Source organism: Meleagris gallopavo, chromosome 1 (assembly GCF_000146605.3).
Source record: "Meleagris gallopavo isolate NT-WF06-2002-E0010 breed Aviagen turkey brand Nicholas breeding stock chromosome 1, Turkey_5.1, whole genome shotgun sequence".
NCBI classification, from domain to species: domain Eukaryota; kingdom Metazoa; phylum Chordata; class Aves; order Galliformes; family Phasianidae; genus Meleagris; species Meleagris gallopavo.
In genome coordinates this window covers 46,621,231-46,648,476 of record NC_015011.2, presented here as the reverse complement: position 1 = coordinate 46,648,476, position 27,246 = coordinate 46,621,231, and the positions used below count along the sequence as shown (strand labels likewise).

The following is a 27,246-nucleotide window of genomic DNA, read 5'->3' as shown; positions in this document are numbered from 1 at the left end:
CGTTGTTCCACAATTTGGGCTATTTGGGAATAAGTACTTATGTGCTATAATAAATTTGTTTGTCAAGTCATTTGCAAAAAATTAACGGTAGCTGCTGTTTGCTATCCAAAGTGTGCACTCAGGTTCTCTAGCATTAATTTTACTGGAAGAAGTGAGTTTGATATCCTTATCAAAATAATGACAGAGATTTCAACTCAGCTAAGTGATTTCTTTGTTTTTAGTCCTGAAATCTGCATATCCTCCAAAGAGTTATATCCATCACAAGCTTGCTATTTGCCTGAGAAATTTTACAAAGAGGCAAATTGGTATTTAGCATTGGCTTTTTCTTAAAGAATAGTAGTTTTTGCTGTAGAGACTTAGGTCTGTATTTAACTGGGGGAGCAAATGCTTGAAAAGATACTGATGGCTTCAGCTCTCTGATGTCTGAAACACTGAAAAATGAATCACCAGTGTGGAAGAAGTACTCAATTTTACTTTTCCTCTATAGCTGCAGCATGGAGTCAGGTTGGAACCTGCAAATTTATCACTTCAAATCAATTCTGCATACATATCTGCCATGTGAATTCCCTGTTCCTCTCCAGGTTAGACTGCAGGCTGCTGCAGATATAGGGAGCTAGCCATTCATGAGTTCTGAGTTTGTTTTCTTCCCTCTCCTTTGGCTCATCTACAAACTTCAGATCTCTTTCCTGGGCAGGAATTCCACCACTGTGAGACCCCAAACACTAGGTCTCTAACAGATTTTGAATAAATAAAGAATAAAAATGCTGATGAGGACAAAGATTGTAAAAAATTCTCTGGAAATAATGAAACCACAGTCAGAAGGACATAGATTGATGTGCCTGTGAGTGAATGTGGGCTGGTAGGAGACTGCTGAGCTCACGGTCTGTCAGACTGACCAGAATTGCCTGATTGTCTCTTCTTATTCATCTTCTGGTTGGTATCCATCTGTTGTCTCTTGTCTTAGCATATTAATTTAGGCTTGTAATTGCATCTGATCATCAAAAGGATAATTTTAAAAAAGCTTTTAAAATAAATGAACATTGGAATTTAACCCATCCATAAAACTTTCCAGTCTTCGTGCTCTCCCTCAGCTCTGTTCCCAGTCTCACTCTTGGCCATTCTGTTCTGCCAGTTACACCTCCCTGCATTTCCCATTTCACTAATCCACGACACCATTTCTCTGCTCCTGTCCCCATTTCTCACACATGTCCTGTTATTGTCACTGCAGTGTCCAGAAGACTCCTGCGAAGAGTTGGGACTTCAAAGGTCTGTGATGGAGAGTTCCCTTGAGTTATCAATGTGCTCCTATTGAAGGGAAGTTGGCAGACAAGGTTTTGTGCTTTTTTTTCTGCATAGTCAGTGACTGGACATCTGCTGTTTTCCTGTCCTTCTGTTTTTCATTAGGCTTCTCTCTAATTTCACCCTTGTGACCTCCCACACACAATAGCCTTCTTACTGGGAGCCTCCAGTAGTGCCTTGCCTCTGAGATAAGTGCCCCTTGTGAAGATACTGTCCTTGGTCACTTGCAGGTTTCCTTGGGGGAGGGTGTGGGAATGAGGAGTTGGTGACCTTTATCCAACTAGACTGCATGAAGTTAACCAGTCCTGTCAGTGAATTCGTTGCCAGTGTGACTTTCCAGAGCAGCTTTCACTGTGCCGACAAATAGGAGCGTGCAGGAAGGAGTGAGAAGCTGTCCCAAAGTCTCTGAGCCTGCTTTCCCTTGAGGCACCATGCTGCAATAGATGGGATGACTGGGTGACTTGCTTGTATTGTGAGATCTTGAAGAGTCATGGTATTGACTGAGGCTCTCAGATTTTGTGTGGAGACATGAGGGGCTGGAGATGCTGGCTATGGTAGAGGTTGAGATGCTCCCAGAAACTGTCCTAACACTAGATCTCTGGGACAACTTGTCTGTAAGCTGATGACTGTCCATAAAGTGATCCAGTAACATCAATCTGATCCCACAGCATATCCTGTCCTGACTCTCTCCTTCCCAAATAGCCGTCAGCTTCATACTTCAACTTCATATTTCATGAGCTGCCATTTCCTCATTATGATCTACAGATATATCAGGATTGTCATCTTCTGAGTGCTATGTATGTGGCTCTTGGGAATAAAATGAGAGTAGAACTTGAAGGGATGCTTAAAGCAATTAGGTACCAATTCCAACAGAGATGAAAATATCAGCCTGGATTTACTATTTGTTCGAACAATTCAAAGTTGTTGTATCTTGAGGGAAATTAACTTGGAGCTGGAAAGGCTCCTAAAACAGTAGGCAAGCACTTTGTCAGAGCCTATGATTCCATATGGTCATTATCAACATAATTAGTACATCTTTATTATTAATTAGCTTATCATTTGCAGAATTGATTGTAACTTAAGAAACTGAGTTGGGGCATAAATAATTAAATTAATCTTAAGAGTGCATAAAATGCTTTAAAAATGCTGGATCTGTATTTCTTAGTGTGTACAGAACACTTTACCTCACTTGCCTACTTCTCATTCAGTCAGTCTGTACTCACGATGACACTTTTTACAAAGAAAGCTCGAGGGCAAACAAGTGCTTTGGACAACACACGTAGCAATACTGCTGACAAATTGCAGGCAGGATGTTATTGAGATGCACACTCCTGTAGGAAGACCAGGGCAGCTTGGCTGGTGTGTCTTCCAGTAATAGGTTTGAAGGTATTTTGTTATTCCTCATTTCTCCCTGGGTGGGGTTTGTCCCAGATGTTGCTACCCTACCCCAACATTGTGGCAGATCCCTCTTAATGCTTTCACTGCTGTTGTTTGGTACTGATATCCTGCAAGGGAGGAGAGGTGTTCCTTAAAAATACAGTTTCCAAGGTCTTGTCACAGCTAATATACAAGACTTTTTGTTCTGGATGTCAACACTGAACTTTGCCTGTGCATTGGGCTGTCTTTGAGTTAGCTCTGAACCTGTCTTCACAGGCACAAACATGCACACTTGTACTTATGCAATGCCCGCTGACAGGAAAGAACATTCAGTATAAACACATACACACACAGAGCCATATGGACACATGCTCATTAATTGAAACCAAGCCTATGTACTGAATCTCGTTGATAGCATCCAAATTCTAGCCAATCTGCCAGTACTTATGAGATGCAAGACTGGATTGCTTCCATTGTCTGTCACTTAAAAGCTGAAAATTATTTTGCTGGCCTCCGGCCCTTGCTCCCATATTCTTTGAGAAATAGCATTGACATTTTGTTTGAATGCACGTGTGGGTATATTAATATTTTGTGCAATATTCTATGTGTAAGCTATAGCTGATGCTTACCCCTATGCAGATGGTTAGCTCAAGGCATACAAATCACTTAAGTTTATTGTCAGATCCTGCTTAAGTAGATTGAAATGCAGTGAACTCCACGGGAGGGAATTTCTCCTTCTGAGTATACTGCACATGCTGAAAAACAGTCTTTTGATGTTAAATAGACTTAATTTGAGAAGCAGCATTGAGTAACCAGGAATGTCACAATTAAGTATGGTGTGAACCTAAATTAATTGCCTTGGCATCCAAAACCACTCACCGTATCAGCACATGGCATTTCAGTGCAAGACCATGCTTCACTGAGCAGCCACAGAGGGAACAGCTTTTGGGAGAGATCAGAGCTCTGAAGCGATAATGTAGATGTAGATGTAGAATCCAAGTCTTTGACTTGTTCACTACAAGTATTGGAAAGCCTGAAAACAATGGGATGGATGTACCCAGGCTGGGCACAGAAAGATTTTCATATTAAGGCTCCTAAATGTCAGGACAGTTCAGAGTCAGTGCCTGCCTCTCCTACAGCTTTCTGTGTGATACTGTGGAGAATCAGCAGAAGCAGTCTGTGCACAAACCTCTGCACCTATTTACTAAGACTAGGTTTGCACATGCTATTTATTCTCCTATCAAATGGAAGAACTATCTTATGTGGCCACACATTAGGACATTTTAAAATCTGTCTCCATTGTCTGAGGTGTAGTCTTGTGAGCAGACTCCCATATTCTGTGCCGTGCTTTGTGGGCAGAAGATGTGCATCATGAACACATACATCTTCTGATCGTGACTTGGACATGTAAAATTCTGGCCTGGGATCCAGGCTCCAACAATCTCTGTGGGCAGCACCTGACCTTCAAACAATCCAAACTCCAATTTTAATTCTTGAAATTTTTCCGTGATATTTAGTCTGCGTGTCTCTGATAAAAACCTTTCTTTGGAGGAGGTAGGGAATTGATCAAGAACAGAGTTGACAAGTCAAATATGGCAACATCTTTGCCTACCAAAGACAACAGGTAAAGAAAACTGTCCCAGGCATGGGGATTTGGGAAGGGTGGTCTGGCAGGGAATGCTGACTTGTGAGCGTTTTAAGGCATCCAGTTCAATCCATTCTCTGCACCAATGTTGCAGACCATAGTTTTCCCAAGGACTTAGTATTTTAAAACACACTACATATATTTGATCCATCTTTCCTCTAAAAGATCATCGTGAATATTTGCCAATGATTTACTGTGCCCATACTGGGGGGAGGGAAAGCAGATCATTAAGTCTTGAATGCAGCCTGCCATCTGGATGGGCTCAATGCGCAAGAAGGCGTAAAGTTGGGATGCAAATGTGCAGCATTTGGTTCTCAGCCAAGACAGAGCTTGTGCTCAATTGTTTAAAAGAAAATCTACACAGACATGAGTTATTGCAGGAGAGAAAAAGGGTTCATGGGAGCCATTGGGATTTGCTTTGCAGAAAGCACCACTACAGCTCAAACCCATGGGAGCTGTGCTTTGAGTGCATAGAGCTTTCTATATGTGGGCTACTGGAGTCTTGAAGCTGGCACCTAGGATTAGTTGATCCTTTTGACATTTATCTTTGTGTGCTTGTGTTTCCCATCTGGAGGGTTCATACTGGCGAGAAGTTTCCCAGTGTTTTCCAGGTGAGGCATCCTGACCTGATATGACTGCTGTCTTAAGGAATGTGTGCAATCTTCCTTCTGCCTTTGTGTGTGGGCAAGAGGATGAATAATGCCAGCCATGCTGAGAACATTACAGTGGTTTGTAGCAACCCCTTCCTTTTCTGTCTGCCTTTGCCATGGACTCTTTGTGTTGCTGAGCAAACCACATAGACCCAACTGTTCTGCACTGGCCACAAGCTGTTTCTTTTTGTGTGTTGGAGCAGCAAGCCACTGTGGTACCCAAAATTAAGGGTCAGTATCACAGATTTTTGGCTGCAATCAGCCTATGACTCAGTTCTCTGTCTCTAAAAATGGCTGCAAAATGGTTTGGTTTTGTAGGGGTGACTTGCAGAAAAAAGTCCTTTTGAGTTTGGGAACTGTTCAGTGGTAATAATGAGGCAAATCAGAAATCCCAAGAGGGAACAGGATTCTGTATGCTATGCAGCACATTACTGGCATGCAGATAAGTATGGACAACAGAATGGAAGGAAGAGAGCCTCATCCACAGTGCTCTTCTGTATGATGAATGAGGCAGCAGGTCCAGTGGAAAGGAGTAGGGTATAGGATCATGCAATCAAAATTGTACCTCTATTATTATTTCTGTTTCAAGAGTTTGATCCTTCTACACAAACCACGTGGTATCAAATCAAGAACGGATGGAAATAAATGGCTTATTTTTAGAGTCTCTTGTAGGGCTGAAACAGACATTTGATATCCAAAGGTATTTCCAGTCCATATTTGAAGCTGATATCATGCTATTCTGCAGCAGTTGCTAGTGGAAACTGTTGATGTGTTTGGTACACTTCCATTACGCATCACTCTGCTCTGCAGTTTGGGAACTGGAAGACATGCAGGTGGCTTCATTTTAATATCTATTTAAAGTGTAAATGGCTGTCTGCAGTGTCCTTTGAAAAGGCAAAGATTGTTGAAAGCTTCAACACTGGTGGAATTAAGAGTGCACATGTGGTAGAAAAGAGTGGTAAATGCGATGCAAGACAGGTGCTAAAGGCTTTGATGATTAAAGCTGAAGCCTTTGTCCTTTGAGTACCTGTGGGAGATCTGAAAGGCGGTAGCACCAGGAAGCAAGATAGTCCTGAAGAAAGCTGTGTGGTGCTTTGCCTGATTGAGGAGAGGTACGGCAAGTGTCAGCAAGCCCATCTCTGGCAGAATTAGGGATCACAATGGGACAGGGGTGCTCCTTGTTGAATAATGACTAGGAACAGTCAGGCATAAGGTTTTGGAAGACTCAAGACAGAAGGAGCAAAGCTTCTCTGATGCTGGAAATCTGTCTTTCCAGACCTGGTGAAGGAGATTTAGAATCCATGTTCTCAAACTTCATAGAACAGGATATGTGAAACCGTAAGAGTTGAGATGAACCCATGCATACAAAGGATGCTGTTATAAACAGAGTAATTACAGATAATAAAACTGTTAGATTGCATGTTCTGCAGCTTCTCATCCATTGCACATTCTCAAACAAAGAGCATTTTGATGAAAGAAGAGCTCCGTTTTTGTTGGAATCCACTAAGATCATGACCCTGGGAAACAAGGTAAGGTTGTAGGAATACGAATCTGTTCTTTAACTCCACTCAGCCTGAAGCATGCATGGCTATGTTGTCGGAGTTGACCACCTGAATTGCATCTACAACTAATTCTGCTATGGCACAAAAGCTATACTAACATTAGAAGGTGTGTTTAACCAAGTAAAATGGTCAGAAATTTAAGAGGGGCTACCTTTCCTGACAGTGACTTCTTTGAACAAGTGGTGCTTTTATGTATAGCGTATGTGTTGGCCTAAGTGGCATTGATTTTCTCCTGGACAATAAAGGTTTCTTGTATGACTTCCAGCTTGCTATTTTGGCAAGTTGTGCTTCCTGCTCCACAACAGGGAGAGGGTAGAAGTCATTCTTGGGAAGAATAAAAAGAAAGAGTCATGGTAGAAAGCATCTGTTTTTCATTAAGCTTTTCCTTAGAAGAAAATATTGCAAAAATCTGTTCATTTGTTTTTTCCCTCTAAGTGGAAAAATAAAAAGGGACACAGAGAACCAGCATGGGAGAAATTCAGCTTACAATGTGTCAAAGCTATATTCGTATGAATGTTCACGGGCCAGTGTGCACTAACTGCTCCTTTGGCACTACAATCAGACTAGTCTTGCTCTCTGTGTTTTACTGTTTCTGCTCCAAAGAACAATGGATCTGGATGTGGCTACGCTAGATTTTCTGTGACCAGTATCTGCTTGATATGAATCTTGACCCAAATGCCCTTGTTTGCTAGTCACTAGTCTGTGAAAGCAGTAGGGAACGGTTCACCTTGGAGGCCTGTTTCAGCATTCATTGCACAGTTGAAGCAGGCAGCTGCCCAGGACTGCAGCTGGGGAGGTGGTGAGAGGTGAAAAGACCACCAGCCTTACCTTTGCTGGCACATATAAGCCTGGCCTGCACAGCTGATTCTTACAGCTAAGGGATAGCTGGATCAGGTCTCTGCAGTTTTACCACACACAGATCCCTGAATCCCCCCCTATACCTACAGCCTTTCCCTTTCTTGTCCCAAGCCCTGCTCAGCAGGCTCCCTCTGATTTCTCATACCTGCAGAAGCAGCCTGGGAGGTGACAGCTAAGAGAGCTGTGTGCATAAGCTTGAAATGGCTGCTGGGGAAAGGAGGTTTCTGGGTCCACCTGAGAAGTTAGGCTGAGGGGGCAGGAGACACTTGTCCAAATATTCACAAAAACTCCCTGAACTTCACAAAGCCAGAACTCTTTCCTGGACTTCTCTCACTCCTGCTAGAGCTTTGGTGACAGAATCAAGCAAAATATTTATATGGAAAAACTTTTTTTTTTTTTTTTTTTTTTTTTAATTCTCCCATGGTTAGCTTCTCCCTTTCTCAGCTTCATCTGTCTCCTGGTTTTGGGGCTCCAACACACTTACGCACAATGACTCCCCTTCCCCAAGAAAAGATAGGAGTCAAGTCTCACTAGAGGCATGCAATTATACAGTAGGGACTCCTAGATTTACTGCAAATACAAGCTTTGCCTTATTGCAGCAAGTTCATTGCCAATTGGTCTGTAGTCTTTCCCTTCCAGATCATTACAGCATCCCTTCCATGTTCTGTTTCCAGCTTGTTTGCACCAGCTCAGAGCAATTTTTCTGCCTCGGTTTAACAACCGTACAGAGCGAGGGAATGGCATTAACTGCAGGACTGGGCAACAAACTCATTTATCATCTTGAGCCCAAAACTGCTGTCAGTGGCCAGAGAATTGAGCTGTGGTCATCTGTGCGGCCACGAAGGCTAGAAAGGGTACAGTTGTTACCCCACATTTGTAAAGTAGGGTTTCTTCTTCCATTTCCATTTTCCCAGTGGGTTTCTCATTGGTGATAAATGCTCCCAATGTGCTACTTGTCCCAACATGCCTTCCTAGATGAGACATGCCACAGGCCAGCAGGGGCCTGGTTCAGGGCTGCCAAGTGAGCCTGGGGCACGCTCCCATTTCTGAATTATATCATGGCAAAGCAGCACCAGCCATGGCTGGGGATACCCGTATTTCAAATCATCCGGTAGAGTCAGCAGAGGAATCACTGGGCTTGCACTGACCTCTAGTGACAACGCAGGGGACTGGGAGCTTTGGTTAACGAGAGGCTGAAGGAGCATATGTAGGTCCTTGTCACTGAGATAGTTAAAACCATTTGTCCCAGTTTTCATCAGGTCTGCACACATGAGCACTGCCTCGGAGCAGAGATCCTACTGCCAAATCCTACTGTCTGTGTCAGCTGCTCTGTATACTTAGACAATAGCAATGATATTCATGTGTCCCAAATTCCAATCACTTGCCCACTGAACTGCTCTTCTTCCCTCAAGCCATTAGGACTGTGATGGTCTTCATGTTTCCTGCAGTGTTTGCTCTTCCTGTCTATTTCTTTCTCTCTTTCATTCGTATATCTGATCTCCTATTTCTTTGTCCTGTTCATGACAGCATCTGATGACTGATTGCCAGGCCATCTTCCTGGCTTGGTAGTGCTCTGGCTTCTGGGATGGGTCTGAGTACTTCACTCCTGTTCATCACCTCTATCTCACCTTCCTCACACTCTAGCTTTCTTACAGATCCTACCAACTGTCTCTAGTTAAAGGATGCGAAGTGGAGGGCTTCTGGTTTCTTTATTACAAAGTAGCTTGCTATTTTGTGTGGCTGGTCATCCTCTATGCAATGTACCTGAATGCTCGTCTGCTTCAAAATGCTGTTTAGAAACATAAAACACCTTAGGTCTATCTTCTATCTCCTTGAGTCTGTAAATAAAATTGGTGAGAGCTTTGGACCTGGTTCTGGGAGCTGCTAACCACCAGAAGGACTTGCAGGCTGCCATCATGTCCCAGGGCGCTCTGCATAGGACCAGTCATGGCTATGATGTGATGAGCTTGTGGGATTTTTTGGAGCCCCTTCATGTATCTGCATGCTGGCCCCTGCCTATCAGCTCTCAGAGATCATGCCTGCCGCACTACCTTTTCATTACTTGGCTAAGGGAGTGCAAAGGGGGAAGGCTGCCAGCTACAGCCTTCTGCACTAGGTTGAGCAGAAAGGCAATCAAGTTTCCTAAGCAGTGTAACAGATGACAAGGTGTATATTTATCCCAGATACCCACATACTTCGAGTGAATTGTGCAACATGAGATTTGTCATCATGCATCAGATCACTGGTGTATCTAATCCAGAACCGAGGCTCTGATAAGATCTGGGAGCTGAGCTGCCTGCAGTGATGCACTTCGCCAACTGTGTAATGCAGGAACACAGTGTTTGGGATTCAAATTCCTCCACAGTTCCTCTGGCAATCAACTGGTACCTGGCTGTTATTATCTGAGAAGGCAGAGCTGCAAATGTAAATAATCCTAAGATTAGGTAGCCAACTAACACAACTAACACAACTACAGCATACATTTCTGGGCTGTCTCCTGGGCTGGATATGTTTTGAATGGAGTAATATTTCATGTTGATTTCTTCTAAGTTTTCTCTGGTAAATGATTCTTGGGCTAACTGCACCCTGGATGTCAGCAGTAGAGAATTACTGCATTGCTGGAAATGACCCATAACCTTTTACCACCACTCCCAGCATCAGTTTTTATGCCTCCCATTGTCTTTCCATTCCCTGCAGGCTTGTTTTTTGTGTTGTTGTTGGTTTTAGTTTTTTGTTACGTTGTCTTTGCTGCAAGGGAGTCAAGCTATCCTCCTGTTTTGGCTGTGCTGGCAGGCAGCTGCATTCGGTAATGGTGCTGTTGCATCTGTGTTTCCAGCACTGTCAGCACCCCTTGATCAGCCCAGAAGTCAGTTATTTTGCTTGGCGAGTTTTGGCTTCTGCCTGTCACAGAGCAGGAATCTCCCTCAAACTCTCTCCCACAGCTCTTACAACACACCTCTGAACACATACAAATCATTTCAAACCTGCTAATGTGAGCACTTACTGGACAGTTTCTCCCCAGCCTCAGTAGCCTGATGCTCTGGTCGGAATGAGAGTATCTTTTGTTCTTGCCCCCTTGGCTGTCACTTATTTTCAGATCTTTCTGCAGCTCCCTGCTCTGCTTACATTGTGGTGAGAATGAAAATGGCTTTCACCCGTTCCTCCTGAGTGTGTCTAATAAAATGGTTGATGCTGGCAATGCCTTATTAAACCAAGCTTCTCCTGTTTGGAGAGCTTCAGTTTACCCTCATTCCTGAAGGGGTTTCAGGGAAATTGTGTCTAGCAGAACCTTCCTCAGTATATGGATTCTGCTAACTCCTGGTGTGTTTTTAATCAGACAGTTATTTGATCTGATCGATTTAGTGTGGTCAAATGCCATGAATTAATGTTTATAGAAAATCTTTTCCTCCTATTGTGTTGGTTTGTGACCTGCAGAAGAAAGACTAAGGAGGGAGAATCTTTCATTTGCTCTGCTGTGGAGCTTCAGGCATTTTGTTTCTCTGCCTCTCTTGTATCTTAGACCTCTCTTCCCAGTGCAAGGGCTCTTTTGTGATTTGTCCTTGACTCCATTTTGGTCCAGGCTCTCATGAGGCTTGGTTCCTGAAATCTCTACAATGGCTATTCCTGGACTAGCATGACTTTGTGTCTCACATTCTGTGTGGTGCTGGGTCAGTGTACCTCCAGATTGTGTTAAAGATGCTTTTGAGCGAACACCAATCATAGGACACAACTGGTAGTGCTGTTTACTCCCATCCATTTCAACTTCTTTCTGTTTAATATTTGATTTATTTCTGTGGGACTTCTGCTTTTCTGTTCGGTGTGTTCTGTCCCACCAATGCCAAATGTCATTCCCTGGCCTGCCATGCCCTATTGTAACAGGACTCAGAAGCTGGTGATGAGACCTACTAGATATGAAGCAAAGGCTGTCTCATTTATGGTTATTATATTTCAGGGATTGGATCAATAAGGTTTGCTAGATGACAGAGAACCCGGTGATTTTTACTGACTGTAGATCAGAGCCTTGATCCTTTAAAAGCCCATGTGAACCAAAACAAGCTGCCCAGAGTGTCAAGTAGCCTTCATATCCAAGCCAAGCTGCCAGTGACAATGGTGGTGAGGCAGAAATAGACTATTGTACAAAATATTGAGACAGTTGTCTGCTGCCTGTCTTGGGCATCCCAATAAAGTTGGGATTGCCTTGTCATCCTGTAAGGTGTCATATTATCAGGTGTGCCATGCTAGAAACAGCAGGATATGGATACCAGCTCCTTGACTAGCATGCCCCTGCTCACAATCCAACTGCTAGTGTTGGCGTGTAGACAGAAGACCCTCATTCTCTAGTAGCTAACTGGTCTTTGGTTATCCTTCATTTCTTGGAGTGCCAGTAGGATGAGGAACAGTAGGATTCCTGGGATGTCCTGAGCCAAAACAAATGTCCACTCATAGCACACCATGAGCTTTCCCACATCCTATTGTGTGTGAGGTCCTTCTTCAGTGGAACTGCATCTGCTACAGATCCGTGTTATGGTTTTGCCCTTGGTTAGCATGTCTCTTAGGTTACCCTATGGTGGGTTAATTGATTAAAAAAATATATAGTTTCTACCAAAAAGATTCCTGCTAGGTCTCACCTCAGTGCTCCCATGATTGTATCCCAAGTAGGTGAGACTTGCCTGTGTCCTGGGCTTTGGACTTTTTGCACAAGCTCTGGAGTTGCTGTTGTGTTTGATCAGACAAATCTAAGGAAAACAGAGCTCTGCAAAGTCAAATGTCCCAGACAAACACCTTGGTGCTTTTGTTTTAGGAATCACTTGTGCTGTGGCTGGTCTGTGACAAAATAAATATTGCAGCATCATAGGCAATAGCATTCACAGAGATGAGATTCTGACAGATCATAGTGGATGCCCTATCTTTAAAGGCATTCAGTTTCAGACCGGACCAGGCTCTGAGAAGCCTGATCTAGTGTAGATGTCCTGTTCATCGCAGGGGAGTTGGACTAGATGACCTTTAAGGGTCTCTTCCAACTCAAACAATTCTATGATTCTATGATCAAGAAAGTACATTTTCAGCTCTCTTGGATGTGAAGTAAAAATTGGCTCTGGGGGCTGAGTGTTACCACTGCCCATATTATCTGTTTAAGATTGCAGAGAGCCTGAAAAGAGCCCGAAAATTTGTTCTTCCTCCTCCCTACCAAAATGGGAAATCTTGGAGACTGACAGGCAAGATATAGTAGTCCTGCATTGTCCTAAAGGAGTGAGTTTTGATTCAGAGAATACAGCAAATAGTTCTGTTAACAAGTATCTGAAATTCCAATTAAAAAAAAATACCGAAGCAAAATTCTTTATGATAAAGGGAATCAGATTTTATTTTCATACCCTTAAAGTTAAAAATATGCATTTCAAAATATTTACAATGACTATATATGAAATAACCTTTGTTAATGAAACACCAACATACAGTACTAGAATAAATCCACCAAATTGATAAAGTATACATAAGAAGAAAATGTAACAGAAAGAGAGAGGGAGAGAGAGAGACAATTGTATCTGAGCACAAATTGCACCTGTAAGTTTTTTGAACTCTCTGCCTTTTGGTTATGGATGGAGCCACAGAAAGTTTTAACCTCTTGTCCCTTATGAATTCCACTTGTGACTGAGGTTCTTCAAAGTGACAGAAATGCATTGGTTGCAGCACTAACAATGCCTGACTATCCTCTGCCAGCCTTTCACATGGGGACCTTGAATCAGAGAGCGTTCTCCAAATCTCTCAGCAACCATAGGAGGTAGGTCTAGGAGGATGGAAAAGCACCAGATTAAGTGACTGGCCTAAGGTTGTGCAGCACGGAGCAGAACACACAAGTCCTGTCTCATCTCTCCAAGTCTCTCATAAGGGAACACATTTCCTCTACTAACGTGTAGCATCTGCTATTGAGATGAGCTGTGTCACAAGGTGGGGCTCCCAATTCATACCATGTCCTGAGTGTTCATGTGAAGAAAAAAAAAGCCTACAGTTGTTGCAGTGCTGTTGCTATGTACTAGAGCTGAACAAAAGATTTTAGTACAGACACACACTCAAAGGATTCCCTCCCTGCACGTGCATCATTGAGCAACTGCGCTCTCTATATTTAGAACCCCCCTGTATGTCCCCCGCCCTCTCTCTTTCTTCTCTCTCTCCATCATCCACGCTTGTATATTTGTATACTTGCCCTTCATACCTGTATTTGATTCAACCATGGGAATGTCAAATAGGAAACAGAGCAGCAAAAAATAAAAAATAATTAAAAAAATGGCTGCCTTGTTCCCGTAGTATTTTTAATACTAATTTAATCTGATTTCTATTGGGTTGTTTCTCAATGTAATGTCTTTCATATAAGTGCATATATATATATATAAACGTAACAAAAGTCCCATCCCATTTGTTTCAATAGACAAAAAAGGGAGTTGTAAGCCTCAATGCCCAACCCACCAGGCAACTGAAAGGCAAGTGGGAAGGGCTCTAGACAGGGAAAAAGATGTAGCCCTCATTTTTTTGGTGCTCTTCAGTCATCACTGCTGGGCTTGAATGTTTGTGAAGCTACAATAGAAAAGGAGAACAGCTGTCTGGGTCACTTGCAGATTTCTGGTGCAGCAGCCCCAGGAATGAAAGATCAGTCTGTGCTGTTCCTCCTGCGCTTTGGTGAATGAGTTTCTGAAGATTCTACTTTTGTTGTTTTGCTATGGTGGTGGCAGTGGTGGTGATGGTGGCTGGTCCTGTTTTTTCTATTTATCCAAAAGTTCTCTCGGCAGAGCAATTGTTCCCCATTCCCAGCAGCCAACCCTCTCCCTAGGACTCTCATCGACCTTATTTTTTCCTAAGAACAAGGTAGAGGATGCCAATGACGAAACTGAAGCAAAAGCAGATCCAGGCCAATATGAAGCTGTAGCCATGGTGAGAATCTATCTCGTATTCTGCCTGGCTCACAGACTGGCTGTCTGTGAACCGAGCTGTGTAAATGGAGACTCCAATCAGAATGCAGATCCCTGAAGGAAAGAACGGAAAAGAAAGAATTGGAAAATGCATAAAAACCAGCATTGCTGTAGGACATTTGAGGTAATATTCTGGATTGAGATTGTAATGCATGTCTTATGTCATCTGAGAGAGGGGCTGCAACCCATTAGGCTAATTTCAAAAGAATTCTCTTGCAGACTTGGTGACATAAGGCACTTGGGTCTTGTTTAGTGGATGCCATGGGGGAATAAACTTTTGATAGGAGGAAATAAGTAATAAGATCTGCAGACAGTTTGGTGCTACGTACTGAATCCCATGAGAAGTAGCTATCTAACTGTTTATTTCCTCGCCCTCTGAAATATTTGAATGCTTTTTGTTGTTTTATGAAGAGAATTTGCAGAACTCACTGGGATTGTCTAATGAAAATCTGGGAATATCTTCATTATTTAAATTAAATTAAAAATATATAGAGATCACTTTCCAGTTCCTCTATGAATCATAGAATCTTAGAATGATTTGGGTTGGAAGGGACCTTGAAGGTCATCCAGTTCCTACCTCCCTGCTGTGGCCAAGGTTACCACCCACCAGATCAGGCTGCCCAGAGTGCTCTATGTCTTTTTTTTTTAATCAAAAAAGTGGGCCACTGAAAGCTTTTAGCTGGCTAACAACTTCCCTAGCGGCCATGTGTGGCAGACATATGTCCTGTTGTGCTTGCAGAGGCACCGGGAAGCATGCACAGCCATTGCCCAGCACGTGTACTTACAGCAACCAGTGTGATGGCTCCAGTGATGTAGAAACGTTTGCCTTTCTCCAGGGTGAACAGCTGGACAATGAATGTAACCAGAGCTACGACGGAGAAAATGATTGAGAGGATCATGAAGGCTTGCGCTGCTTTGAGGGAAGCTGTCAACAGAGCAGATTTGAGAAGGTCAGGGCTCAGCCTTAACATTGCATCACAAAGCATGGCAAGATATCACTGCAACAAAAGTGGAGGTATTACTTACGCTCATTGCCTTCACTGGGTGTCAGTGACTGACAAGTGTTGTTGCACCACATCCAGAGTCCCCAGGAGACATTTCCAATGGAACCCACCATCCAAACCTGAAACACAATGACACAACTGTGTTATGAGGGAGAGAGCCCTGTGCCTCTAACCGGGACCCTTTGCCCTGTTGTGAGATCAAAATCATAGAATCATTAAGATTGGAAAAGACCACTAGGATCATGGAATCCAATCGTCAGCCCATCCCCACCGTGCCCACTGACCATGTCCCTCAGTGCCACATCCACATGGTTCTTGAATACCTCCAGGGACGGTGACTGCACCACCTTAACCACAATTAAACTGTAAAGGGGAGCAGCACAGCTCAAGTGCCACAAGATTGAGAGCTCAATAAGTCAGAATATGCCAGTGACAGCCGGGTTGGGTGGGAGCTGACACAGGCTTTGAATGTCAAGGGGCATTTAGTTCTGACAAAAAACAGGAAAAATCTGTTACCATGCTACAAGAAGAAATTGCAGAGGTTATCTGTCCTCTGCCTAGCCTAGCGTGAGACGGCAGAAGAGCTGTAACGTCCCGGGGTGATGCGGGCAACCGGGCCCCGGCTCGGGCCGCGGAGCCGCCAGGGGTCACCATCGCTCCGGGCACGGCCTCGCCCAGCCCCGGCCCTCTGCTCCGCGGCTGTGGGGTCGGGCGTGGAGTGGGCTGGGAATGCCACTGCTCCCGCTGTCGACGTGTGTTTGGGCTGCAGGCTTTCCGTCTCCAGACCCAAGCAACCTGTCCCACTGTCAGCCCTGTGGTTGGCTACTAATGCAGCAGGTGACAACCACGCTCCGTGGCTCATCCAAGGTAGCCTCTACTTACGTTGGCAATGGTGGAGACGAAGAGCATGATGACGGTGGCGATGTGAACCACAAAGATACCAGCCAGTAGTACCAACATCTTGGATTCTTCCTAGGTGGTGTCACCAGTGCAGAGAAATCTGGAGAACAAGCAGAAGGAGAATATGAAGGGAAGGGTTAAATCAAGGAATAGAATCATAGAATCGCTCCAGTTGGAAGAGACCCTTAAAAGTCATCTAGTCCAACTCCCTGACAATGAACAGGGACATAAGCTTTATTTACATGTGACAAAACAGGCTGATTTTAATTTCACTCTTTAAGCATGTAGGCATAAAAAAACAAACAAACAAAAAACCATAGTTAAAAACTTTTTCAGAATCTGCATGGTAGTTCCTCCAGCAGTTAAAGAAAGCCTGGAGGTAAAGGAAACAGACTAGGAAGAGATGTAGAGCAGGGGTGGATAGCTTTGGAGCACAGTAAAAATAGCCTGTGTATATACATAGGTTGCTTAAATTGGCGTATGGTTCTATAAAGTAAAAATGACATACTCCAGGCCTACACTCCAGGAAGTAGAGCTTTTGCCCACGGAGGTCAGGAAAGATTTTCTTTTCCTGTTGTCCCTTTCCCTTTTGCGGTACAGCCTCCTCCAGTCAGTCTGGGACATGGGACAGGTAGTGCAGAATGGAGGAGGGGCATTCCTTTGGTACATCAGGTGCTGAGCAGAAAGGTAGAAAATGATCTGGGGAACTGCTCATACTCAATGGCCTGATCCCTTACGTAGAGGAGAATAACCAGAATAGAAACACCACTGAGGTGTTCTGGGGTAAAGGAAGAAGCTTAGGTTTACATAGAAGACTGCTTATTTCCCTTTTAAAACTTGAGGCATGCAGATCACATTATTACTGCAGTAACTTTTGTAATGCAGATTTCTTTTTCCTCTGTACCCTGCGTCTTTTACTTTTTCTAAGATTCATTATCATTGATGAACATGCCACTGGAAAGACAAGATTTTTGGGAGGGGTATCTACTTTAGATAGCACTCATGACACTATTTATCAAGGCTGTTGCCTTCCCCCCCGAAAATGTGAAACACAGGGAACAAATCTCAGCTGCGGGAGCAAGTGCAGGTAATTCACACAAAGTGATGAGAATATTTCCTGTCCTCCCAGGAATGTATTAGTAATCAGGTAGCACAACCATAGAAATCAGATAGGAAAATTTGCTGGGCCCACCCTATGAACACTGTAAGACTGCTTCCTAGAAAGTTTCACGGGGCTATGTTGCTCTATCTCTTGGTAATGATGATACTAAAGTACTACTGAAGAGTAATGTCAAGCATTTGATTAATGTTGGCTGTCAAGTTATTTGGGTGCAGGTGACTCAGGTAATAAGGTTTGATGCTGTCACCATTTGTACAGGGTGTGGTAACATGGAACAATACAATTATTTTTCATGATGTCTTTCACTCAAACTATGACAAAAAGCTTTTTAAAGTCCCCTGAATCTTTTTTTTAAATTATTATTTACTCACTGACTCCACCTTTTCCAATCCTGGTGTTTTTTGTTTTTTTGTTTGGTTGGTTTTTTTGCTTTCATTGTGACTGTATGTGGGAGTATATTCCTGTAAAATACTGCAGCTGCTCCTTGCACTGCTTTGGATATAGTTTTCCCAAACCACAGTGGCTGGGCAGATTTCTTATCCACCAGTGGCACTTTATCCAAAGCCAGTATTAGCCTTGAGTTCAAGAACTCAAGGGAATTGCCTGTGTTACGCATTCCTCCTATTCAAACAAGATCATTCCTTAGAAGGACAAATAAGGTTCAGTGACTGGTCCTATATCTCCTTAGGAAAATCTTCACCAACAGTGAGGTTTCTCTTACTTGGGAGAACTTAGGGAGTTTAGCTCTGGCTTGCTGAATGCTAGCCTGGCTTACTTGCCTGCTTTGGGGTGTCCTAGCAATATTCCCCTTGCTCTAGAACTTGATTTACCTGGATGGCCTGGATACTGATGATGACTTCTTTCATTGCAGTGCCTCCCTTGATGATCTGGGAGGAAGTACAGCCATAGGAGATCCTCTCTGACTCTAATGATGGACATTTGTGTATGTTCAACATTGCTAGAAGCCAATTTCTCACTACTATATGCAGGCTACCTCATAAAACACATTTGACCTGAGTGTTAAACCCCTTCTTTTCATTGACTGCAAAAGAAATGTGAGTTTCAAAGTGCTGGATGGGAACTGATCTGGATAGCTCCACTTGAGCTGAGAAACCATTGCTCTTGCCGTGACGATGTTATATATCTATCTACAGCAGGAACCTTGAATAGAGCACTTGAATCAAATGCTCTCATCCCTTTGACTGCTCGTCATCCTTGCTTCTCAGCACCTTGGTTCTTACACAGGGTGTAATGAATGCTGTTCTCACCATGATGTACTGATATATATACACCAAATCGTGACAGATCTTCCTGCTGTGCCTTTATGGAACAGTGGCTAAACTTTCTTTCTTTCCTAGATAGGTGTACTTTTCCAAGTTTCTTTAGAAATGAATTCAGCAATTTTTTTTTTCTGATTATTTTTGAGGAGCTTCAAAAAAAGACCTGTACTTGAAAGACTGGAGACCTACTTTCATGATACTCTAAAGGACTAGAATACTGCTTTAGAATGCATTTTCTGTATGATGAAAATGATAGAAAATATGACTTTACAGTGTAAAGAAAAATCCACACACAGAACTGTGGCCAATACGCTAAGAGAAAACCAAATCCTTTATTCCCTTTGTTTTTTTTTTTTTTCTGCCCAGTTCTTGCACTGCTTGAGAGAACTGTTTGCTGAGATGATTTCAATGTACCTCCTTCCTGAGATCATCAGCACCTTTCCCTGAATACACATGCTATCAAATGCAACCACCCTGGAGTTATATGTTCATAGCTTAGTTTTGAATCTTTGTGACTTAAAGCACAAGCCTCCCTCTCTATTCACTTTCCCCTTCTTTCATCTTTCTCTTCCTTTTAAATAAAACACCAGAGAACAATCCCAAAGGACCAGTGGTTGAATGGCATTGAAATAAATTCATCTCTGCCTCTGACTGTACGGCATAGACTTTTCCTCCCATTAGACAGAGAAGTTGGCAGAGCACTGGGGACTGACAGGATACTCTTTCCATTTGTTAAGTGTGAGACATCTCTCTCCACTTCAGGGTGGGGTCACATTGCTGGAGCAATAAAACACAATTGCATGCAAATGCCTTTTCTAACATTCCCCTTCCTAAACTGCAGCTGGATTTGGAGTTCCTTAGGCTCTTCTTTGATTATGAGTCACTCTTATCCTTCCTAGAGCTGCCAGTTTTTTCCACTGACTCACCCCAAGGCTCTCAAAACCACAGTTATTTAACCCTGCAAGTGTTCAGGACACTTAGTTTTAGCACTGCTTCTCAAGAACCAATCAATCAAACAAATCATGAATCCCACAGTGAGCCTTCTGACACATCTTCTCAAGGTAAGATCCCAACTAACCCAAGAAAAATAGAGCTGAGGCATGAGAGTAAAATGACTACTGAGATGGAACATATTGTTTGGGAAGAAACATGCACCTGCTGAACAGCATGGGTGAGTTAAGAGAGATGATCTTGCATTGATGACAGCAAATTGTGCTGATGGATAAGGAGAAATAGCCAGTTCCACCAACAGTAACTGTGAATAACAATCACTGCATCAGCTTCCAACACACACAAAACAAACAAACAGTAAAAAGCCACAACTCTAAGGATAATTATTACAGACTTTATCTGCATAGACAGTACTTGCACACACTTACAGGAGGAAAACACATAGATCTACTGCATCCAAATCAAGTTTAAGCAGTCAAGCACTCCTTGAAAAGCTAAGCATTTTCTCATGCAGGCAAAATATAATCACCCCTAAAGTCCCTCTGTCTAATTATGTGTTTTGGATCCTTTTGTCTGGAGATCAGTCCAGAAAAGAGAGTCCTTGCCCTCAGTTTACTGCTTAGCATAGCATCAGAATGGAATGCCAAGTGCCACTTGGAGATATAACAAAGGCCCATAGTGTAGTTCCTCAAATATGGAGAGTGGGTTACACAAGAGGAAGAGCCAGATTAGGTACTGGTTCTGGCAGAGAGTACACTACAGAGAAAAGAAGTAGAGGAGAAGTGTACATAATATTTCCACAGGAATGGTTGAGTTGTTTGGTTGAAAAATCAGAGCTCTCTCAGATAAGTCTGAAATATTTCAGATCTGAATATTTCCTGAGGAATGGAATACATCTGACTTACACTCCCATTCTCCTCTCTGAGAGGTTCTTTTTTGGGATGGTACCTCTCTCTCCCAGGATGAGTTGATGAAGTACTGTGCTGGCTAAGGAAAGAGCACACACTGTCCAGAGAGCATATGATATCTAAATTGCACCTCCTATAAGCACTGTGGTGGTGAACTCTGACTTGCCTAAAAATCAGATTTTCTGCTGAAATCCCTTGAGTTTGAGACATCATTTTTCAACATTCTGGGGGAAAGACTGTATGCTTCAAGAATACCAGCAAAAAATGCCCATAGATTGAATGCAAAAGAGATGGCAGAAATTCTGCCTCCTGTGGCTGCCATCACAGACTGTAAGAAATATAGAAGTAAGTCAGATCATCCAGTACATTATCTCTAATGATGGCAATAGGATATATTTTCCTACATTTAGAGAAAGCACATGAACCTAGCCGCTGTCTGTGATGGCACTGAGTCACTGTAGGTGCAGAAATACTGGTGGAGTGAGGGCTGAGGCCACTTGGAAAGGAAAGGCAAAACGGAAGGAGATTGGATGGCAAAAACAAAGTATATGATACTATTTGAAACAGTCACAAACTACCACTTCTGTCACATTTCTCAGAGCAAAGCCAACCTACAAATAGCAATGCTGCCCTAACACAGTAGGGGAAATCTCAGGGTAGAATAAAACCTCCTACAGAATTTGTGGATCTGTCTTTGACTGCACTGAGGCCCCGGCTGCCTCTTATGGCCCTGGATGCTATGATCACATGCTTTGTCATCACGTGTGATACGAGCATGAATTCTCATCATGCACAAGGCCACTTAGCTGACTGCAGATGTGATGTTCTCTGTGATATTCTGGTGGCACTGTGACTTTGCACCCATTATACTGATACTAGAAAGCTCATGACAATTATAAGAAAGCACCTGAAGTGATCTTTTTGTTTTCAACCTTTGCTCCACTTCTCACTTCAGATCCAATTGAATCTGCAGTCCTTGCTGACTCCAGGCTTTTACATGCCACTGTATACCAGCATGGCTGTTAAGAACCTGGTTTTGACAGACCAACCTGACTCAATTTACAAGTTAAATGTTTTTTATGGAGATGTAGATGAGTAGGCTGGTGCCTCTGGAAAAAGATTTCGCATGTGTGGGAAAAAGGTTGGGTAGGAGGTATGCGTGGGTGCATAGAGAACTTTGGAGCCTCTGGTTTGTGGCAACGAGAAGATTTTGTGTATGCATGGGTGGTGCCTGTCTGTGGTGACCACATGGGGTACAGTGAGAAGCAGCTGAATGTCAACCAGAGGGAAAGCATAGAGCAGCCTGAAGGGTCACAGCTGAAAATAAACTTAAGTAAATGGAATATTTTGCCTGGTTCTTGAGATGCATTTTCTGGTGGTATGGTCTTCAAGGGATCAGGGGCAATTCTTTTCCCAAGGGAGTGGCAAAGCACGTGAATCACTTCTTGTGGGACCAGACCACTTTCTTGAGAATTCACCCTTGGTAATGAACCTCTGCTTGCTGACAGATGCAAGGGGGAGTCAGGAAAGATGACACACTGGAGTTTTACAGCTCTCATGCTCATGATTCATCTGAGAGTGGGGAAATGTCAGAGCTCCTAGGGCAGACGCTGAGAAATTGGCATTTTCTCCTGAAGAATCCACCCTGGAGTGCTCAGCCATGTGACAACATCAACAGAAACTCCAAAGCTCACTTGGTAGTAGGAAGAGGAAGAGACAGCTGCCTGGGGTCTGGCAGGCAGCCAGCGGCTGCTGTGGGAGGAAAACATGTCACTTCGTACGCTAGACACACCGTGGAATGGCTGGGACTGATGGACAGAGAGTAAAGGAGGATGGGAAGGGGAGAGCAAAGCTGACAGCAGCACAGAGGGGTTTCTCCACACCCCATGAAGTGCTGTGGGGAGCACACTCACCCAACGATGTGTTTGATGGTCCTTGGGTGGGTTAATCAGATATCAGGAAAGATTGGGAGTTGCTGGGACTTGCAGGAGCTCAGAGAAGATGGCAAGATAGGTGAGAAACACTTGTGGGAAGACTGACGGTCTGGGAGATGATGCAGTACATGTAGGGGTGTGTGTCTGCTGCATTGCTCCCTGTATGAATGGGATGTGTATGACTGTGGTTTCTATAGAAGCAGGTCTGAGCTGTGTGTGCCTGCATGCATACTCAAGCACAGATTCCATATGAATGCACGTATTTATCTGTGTGAATTTGACAGTGCCCATGTGGGAGAAACCATCTGACAGCTCTGACAGGAAAGTTCAGTCAGTGTGGTGTAAGCAAAAGTGCACATACCATTTCTGCTGGGATTGCCTGCTTATCTTTCTTGTGATAATCTGTAGATTGAGGTGGAAGGCCTGTGGAATTGACACTGACTGTGTTTTGTCTGCATCTTTGAATTAAAACTGTAAATCTTGATTTACATTTGTATTATAAAGATTCCCCTTTTTGTTTCAAGAGAAAGTAAAGAGATAGTTCCTCACCAGACAGTGTTCACCTTCTTAAGACTGAAAAATCTCTGAATATGCCAATACAGTCTTTGAGATGCCAAGTTAGTGTGACAGACATCTCAAGAGTCTGAGCTTTTGGGTCAGTCTGATTCCAAGGTGCCCAGGTTCCTGCAAACCAGCTTGGAAAATACTATGAAAGATTAACTTGTAAAACTGTTCAATGGGTCTTTCTTTCAACTCACAATGTAGAATAGGGTGCAGAGAGAGAATAAGTAAAGTAATGGCTCCTGTGTACAAGGCAAAAGCAAGGGGATGCTGTGCAGCGTGGTGCTGGTCTGTGATCTTTGTGGAGTAGGGTGAAGGTGGTCATGAAGTTAAATCTCCTGTCTGTCTTGGAAGGGGTACTTCCAATTGCAATTAGTATGGGCTGGCACGGGGGTCTTTTGAGCTTATGTTACATATGGAAATGGATTCCACCAGAGGAGAGAACTCCAGTTGCTGGGGCACACTACATTGGCTGGGCTGCTCTTGCTGGAGCCAACTATCACGTAGCCGGCTCCATGTTCCTGGAGCTGTTCTCCAGCAGACCCTGACCAGCCGGCTCCCAGCTCTGAGCATTTCCAGCTCACCCCTCTTGTTCCCATGTCTCTCACTGTCTCTTCCAGAGGCTTGTTGTAGCCCATAAGGGAGATGTCACTCAGGAATGAGAAGAATGTGGATGTTGGACCCAGTCCTGGCAGTTGCTTTCACAACTCCCCACCTTAAGCAGACTCTGCCCTGTAAGGGCAAAAGGGCAGCAAAGGCCTTCATCCTGGATTTCCTCAAATCCAAATGTGTCATGGCAGACACATTGCAAGAGCTAAGCCTTAGGCATTAGTCACTGCTTACCTGCCCTCAGCCATGCCAGTGCTCAGTCATTCACCGTGCTTCTCTGCATATCCTAGAACCTGTCCCTAGGAGCTCACCATGGATGTCTCCACATACCTATGGTACAAGTTGATTCTTATGGGGCAAAGGCAATCTTAGCTAAGAGCTTGGTGAACTGGTCACTTTCGGAGAAGGTAGGCTCAAAAGCAGAGTTGCCTTAACTTGTCCCTCCCTACCGTGTCAGGATATGGACTACGCTTGATCTTACTCAGAGAGAAGCTTCCATGTAATCTGTTTGCCCTCTGCAAACAGTTCAGAGCAAGGAGGATGCATAGAGCTGTAAATTTGGCCAGGGTTTCCTTTGTTCATTGGCCAGCTGTTCAAATTCAGGAGGTTCTTTCTAAAAGACTTCCAAGGGAGGTTGAAAAAATCCTGCTCCAGACTGCGGTCTCCAGATGTACTTCTTTGCTGTCCTCCCTGGAGTGTAACAGCAGGAAGAGGTGTATGAGTGTAGGCACTCAATCATTCCCGCTGGGCAATTTATATGGGGAACTGCTGCTGAACTCTTTGTCATGCTATGGGATGACTGAAAGTGGATTGTGCTGGCAAGGTTTAAGCTTGTGCTTAGGCACATTCATTCAGGGCTGATAGTACTGCACTGTAGCTATCAGCTATCAGTCCTGCAAGGCCATGGAGAAGAGGTTTCCTGTGCGTGCTGCTTTGCCCCAGCAGAAGAGATTCATGATATTTTAAGCATCCATCTTTAGTTGGGGAGATAGGAAACACACTTCCTCACTCTCCCTTTTGGAGGTGTAAAAAGCATCTCTGTTGCCCTTACTTCTCCCTACCTCAAAGGAATGATCAGAAATCTTTTAGTCCTTTTTCATTATTTTCTTTGCATGAGAACAAGAGGACAGGAAAAAAAACTGGGAGTGCCACACCCTGCAGGCTGCTCTGTTTTGTGCTGTATGGTGGTGCTGTCACATCAAGAAGTAGGAGCAGAGGAGTGACCAATTGGTCCGGTAGTGGTATTTCTTGCTCTCCAACAAGCATGGCCTGAATGCCATGTGCCAGCTTTTCAGCTGGGAGGTGACAAACGGGGAGATGGATTCATGCTCACAGCAAACCCATGCTCTGTCACTGTAAGCAAGGCCTGAGGTGTGCCTTTCACCAAAACATGCTGGCTTCTATCAGCACATCTCCCAGAGCTGTTTCAAAACACAACCTCTGTTCCACCTCAGGGCACCACACAGCAATTCCTGCACGCACTTGCATTGCACACACAAGGCAAAACTCAAAGACCACCGGCTAGGCCAGCAGGGCCGGTTTCCAGGCCTCTGTCCCCAGCAGAGCTATAGGCAGTGCTAGCTGTGGGATCTCAAATCCCATGCCTGTTAGTGTGGCCTTGGCTGTGGCTCAGCTCCACCTCAGAGTTCTCCTTGAGATGGCATATGCCCTGCAGGGATGCCCAGGTGCTGCATGAAGGGAGCTTGGACTGCATGCCATGTGTCAGCCATAATCAGGAGAGCCGGCTGCAGGGCCTGCCACAAGGAACTGCCTCTAACCAAGGAGTTGCTAGCAAAACTGGGGTGCTGCCATTCGGATGCTGGTCCCCAGGGGTGTGAGCGGAAGCAAGCTGCTCTTGAGCCCACACTCAGTCTACATGTAATCCCCAAGTTTGACAGTGGTGTGAGACCTGCTAGGAGGGGGTATGAAGGTTTTTGCTGGCTCAGACCTCTGTTATCATAGATAGATAGATAGCAAGCTCTATGCTTTTACACTCTTCATACCATGTTCCCTCCTCTGTGTTTGCTCAGGAGAAAAGACTCACGATATGTGACTGGACTCTATCCAGCAATGTCAAGTGCCCAGTGCCTGGGCAGGACTGCTCTTAGAGGTGCCTTGAGGAATTCAAAGCCTTTAGGCAAAAGTTGCTCAGGAAACACTGCCTCAGTCAGCTCCTCGGCCTCTGAAACATTGCTATTTCTCTAGCAGGAAGCATCCGGGACAAAGGGGATCTCAACAAGTTATAAAATCCACCCTGTTGCCACCCTGCTGTCAGCCTACCTTCACAACCAATCCTATAGTGACTGCCCACAGCACCAACCCCAGTCCCAGCGATTTGCAGCTGGACTGGGCTAAGCACTGCTTCAGTCTCTTTCTGCCCTATGAAACTACAGAGGCAGGCGGGGTTCCTGCTATTGAAACTGAAGCCTGGTGCCAGCAAACTGGCTGTGCTGAACTCCCTTTCTCAGACCTCAAAAATAGTTTAGGCATTTGACCGCAGGACACAAACCATGAACAGACAGATGAAGTGAGAGAAGTGGTGAAGGAGGGGAGGGAGAGAGGGGGAGGTTGTGTAGAGAAAGGCAGGTGAGCAGGGAAAACTGCCAGCCTGCAATCCTACACTTCCCCTCAGCACTCCATGCTTCTGTGCTGCCCAGGAAGGCACAGCGTGCATTCCTACTCACCACATGGCTTTGGCTAAGCAGGGGCTTGGCTACAGAAGCTGGGACTCCCATAGCAAAAAAGAGAGCTACCATTGCACCCCAAACTTCCCATGCTCCACTTGGAAAAATGACTGCTGTTCTAAACTAGAGCTTGGCAAACTTCTGACAGACAGAGAGGACAGAGAATAGAGTCATGCAGAAAAATGTCAGCGAGAGTCAGAAGTGCTGAACGTGCAGTCCTAATTTCAAGCAGGGTTTTCCCATTAACAGTGCCAGTGCTGCTCCAAAAGAGTGCAGCAATTCCATGCCACATCTAGACCAGGTGGGGCTCCCCTGATGATGATTCCCTGCTGCACATGCCCTGAAGGTGAGAATTACATTGCCAGAGCCAGCATTCTACCCAACACCTTTCTTTGCCCCGTTACACAGCTGGATTTCAATGCAAATGCTGAAAGGTTAAGGTGCGTCTCGTGCTGAGCTTGTTTACCAAGTTGAAGCGGCAGAATGAAAGATAAAAGCAGGCTGGAGCTGCAAGGAAAAGGAATCGGGCTCCAGCGAGCAAGAGAAGTTGGTAAAGCTGTTGGAGAGAAGCTCTTACCGTGAGGTGCTGGCACCTGTGGAAGCAGGAGCGTGCGGGGCTGCGGTGCTGCTGTGCCGGAGCGCAGAGCTGTAGTGAAGGGGAGTGACCTGGTGGTGGTTTAAGTTTCCTCCGGTGGTATGGGAGGGTGGTGTCACTTAGCTCTGTTTTAAAGAAGTTACTATGAATCAGTCTGCCTTTAAAGAGAGGGAGAAAAAAAAAAGAAAAAAAAAATTAGTAAGCTACGCCCAGCTTTGTTGGCAAGGTGTCAAGAGTCTCTGGGAGGAAACCAGCGATTCAAAGAAATGTTTGTAGGATTGTGTCTGACTCAGAGCACAGTACAGAGACCGCAGCCTGGAAAAAAAGACTGACGCTGATCCAGCTGA

At 44.3% G+C, this 27,246-nt stretch overlaps 1 protein-coding gene across 2 annotated transcripts; it reads right to left on the bottom strand.

Annotated features, from left to right (window-relative positions):
* Window positions 1-12,735: 12,735 nt before the first annotated feature.
* EMP1 (epithelial membrane protein 1) lies at window positions 12,736-27,045 on the bottom strand. Of its 2 annotated transcripts, XM_010710020.3 has the most exons (6): window positions 26,882-27,045; window positions 16,240-16,357; window positions 15,380-15,476; window positions 15,139-15,278; window position 14,590; window positions 12,736-14,407 (listed from the first exon to the last, which is right to left on the bottom strand). In XM_010710020.3, the coding sequence occupies exons 2-6, from the start codon at window positions 16,315-16,317 to the stop codon at window positions 14,229-14,231; spliced, it is 495 nt and encodes a 164-aa protein (XP_010708322.1). In that variant the 5' UTR covers window positions 16,318-16,357; window positions 26,882-27,045; the 3' UTR covers window positions 12,736-14,228. The 2 variants fall into 2 exon arrangements, with proteins under 2 accessions (XP_010708322.1, XP_003202244.2); XM_003202196.4 differs by lacking the exon at window position 14,590 and having other exon boundaries at window positions 26,882-27,041.
* Window positions 27,046-27,246: the final 201 nt, after the last annotated feature.

Excerpts from the sequence above, each read along its gene's own strand:
- EMP1 (XM_010710020.3), bottom strand. The coding sequence starts at position 16,317 with ATGTTGGTACTACTGGCTGGTATCTTTGTGGTTCACATCGCCACCGTC. Across the intron at positions 15,477-16,239 it reads TCGTCTCCACCATTGCCAAC|GTTTGGATGGTGGGTTCCAT; the intron begins GTAAGTAGAGGC and ends ATTGTGTTTCAG. Across the intron at positions 15,279-15,379 it reads ACCCAGTGAAGGCAATGAGC|CTTCCCTCAAAGCAGCGCAA; the intron begins GTAAGTAATACC and ends CTCTGTTGACAG.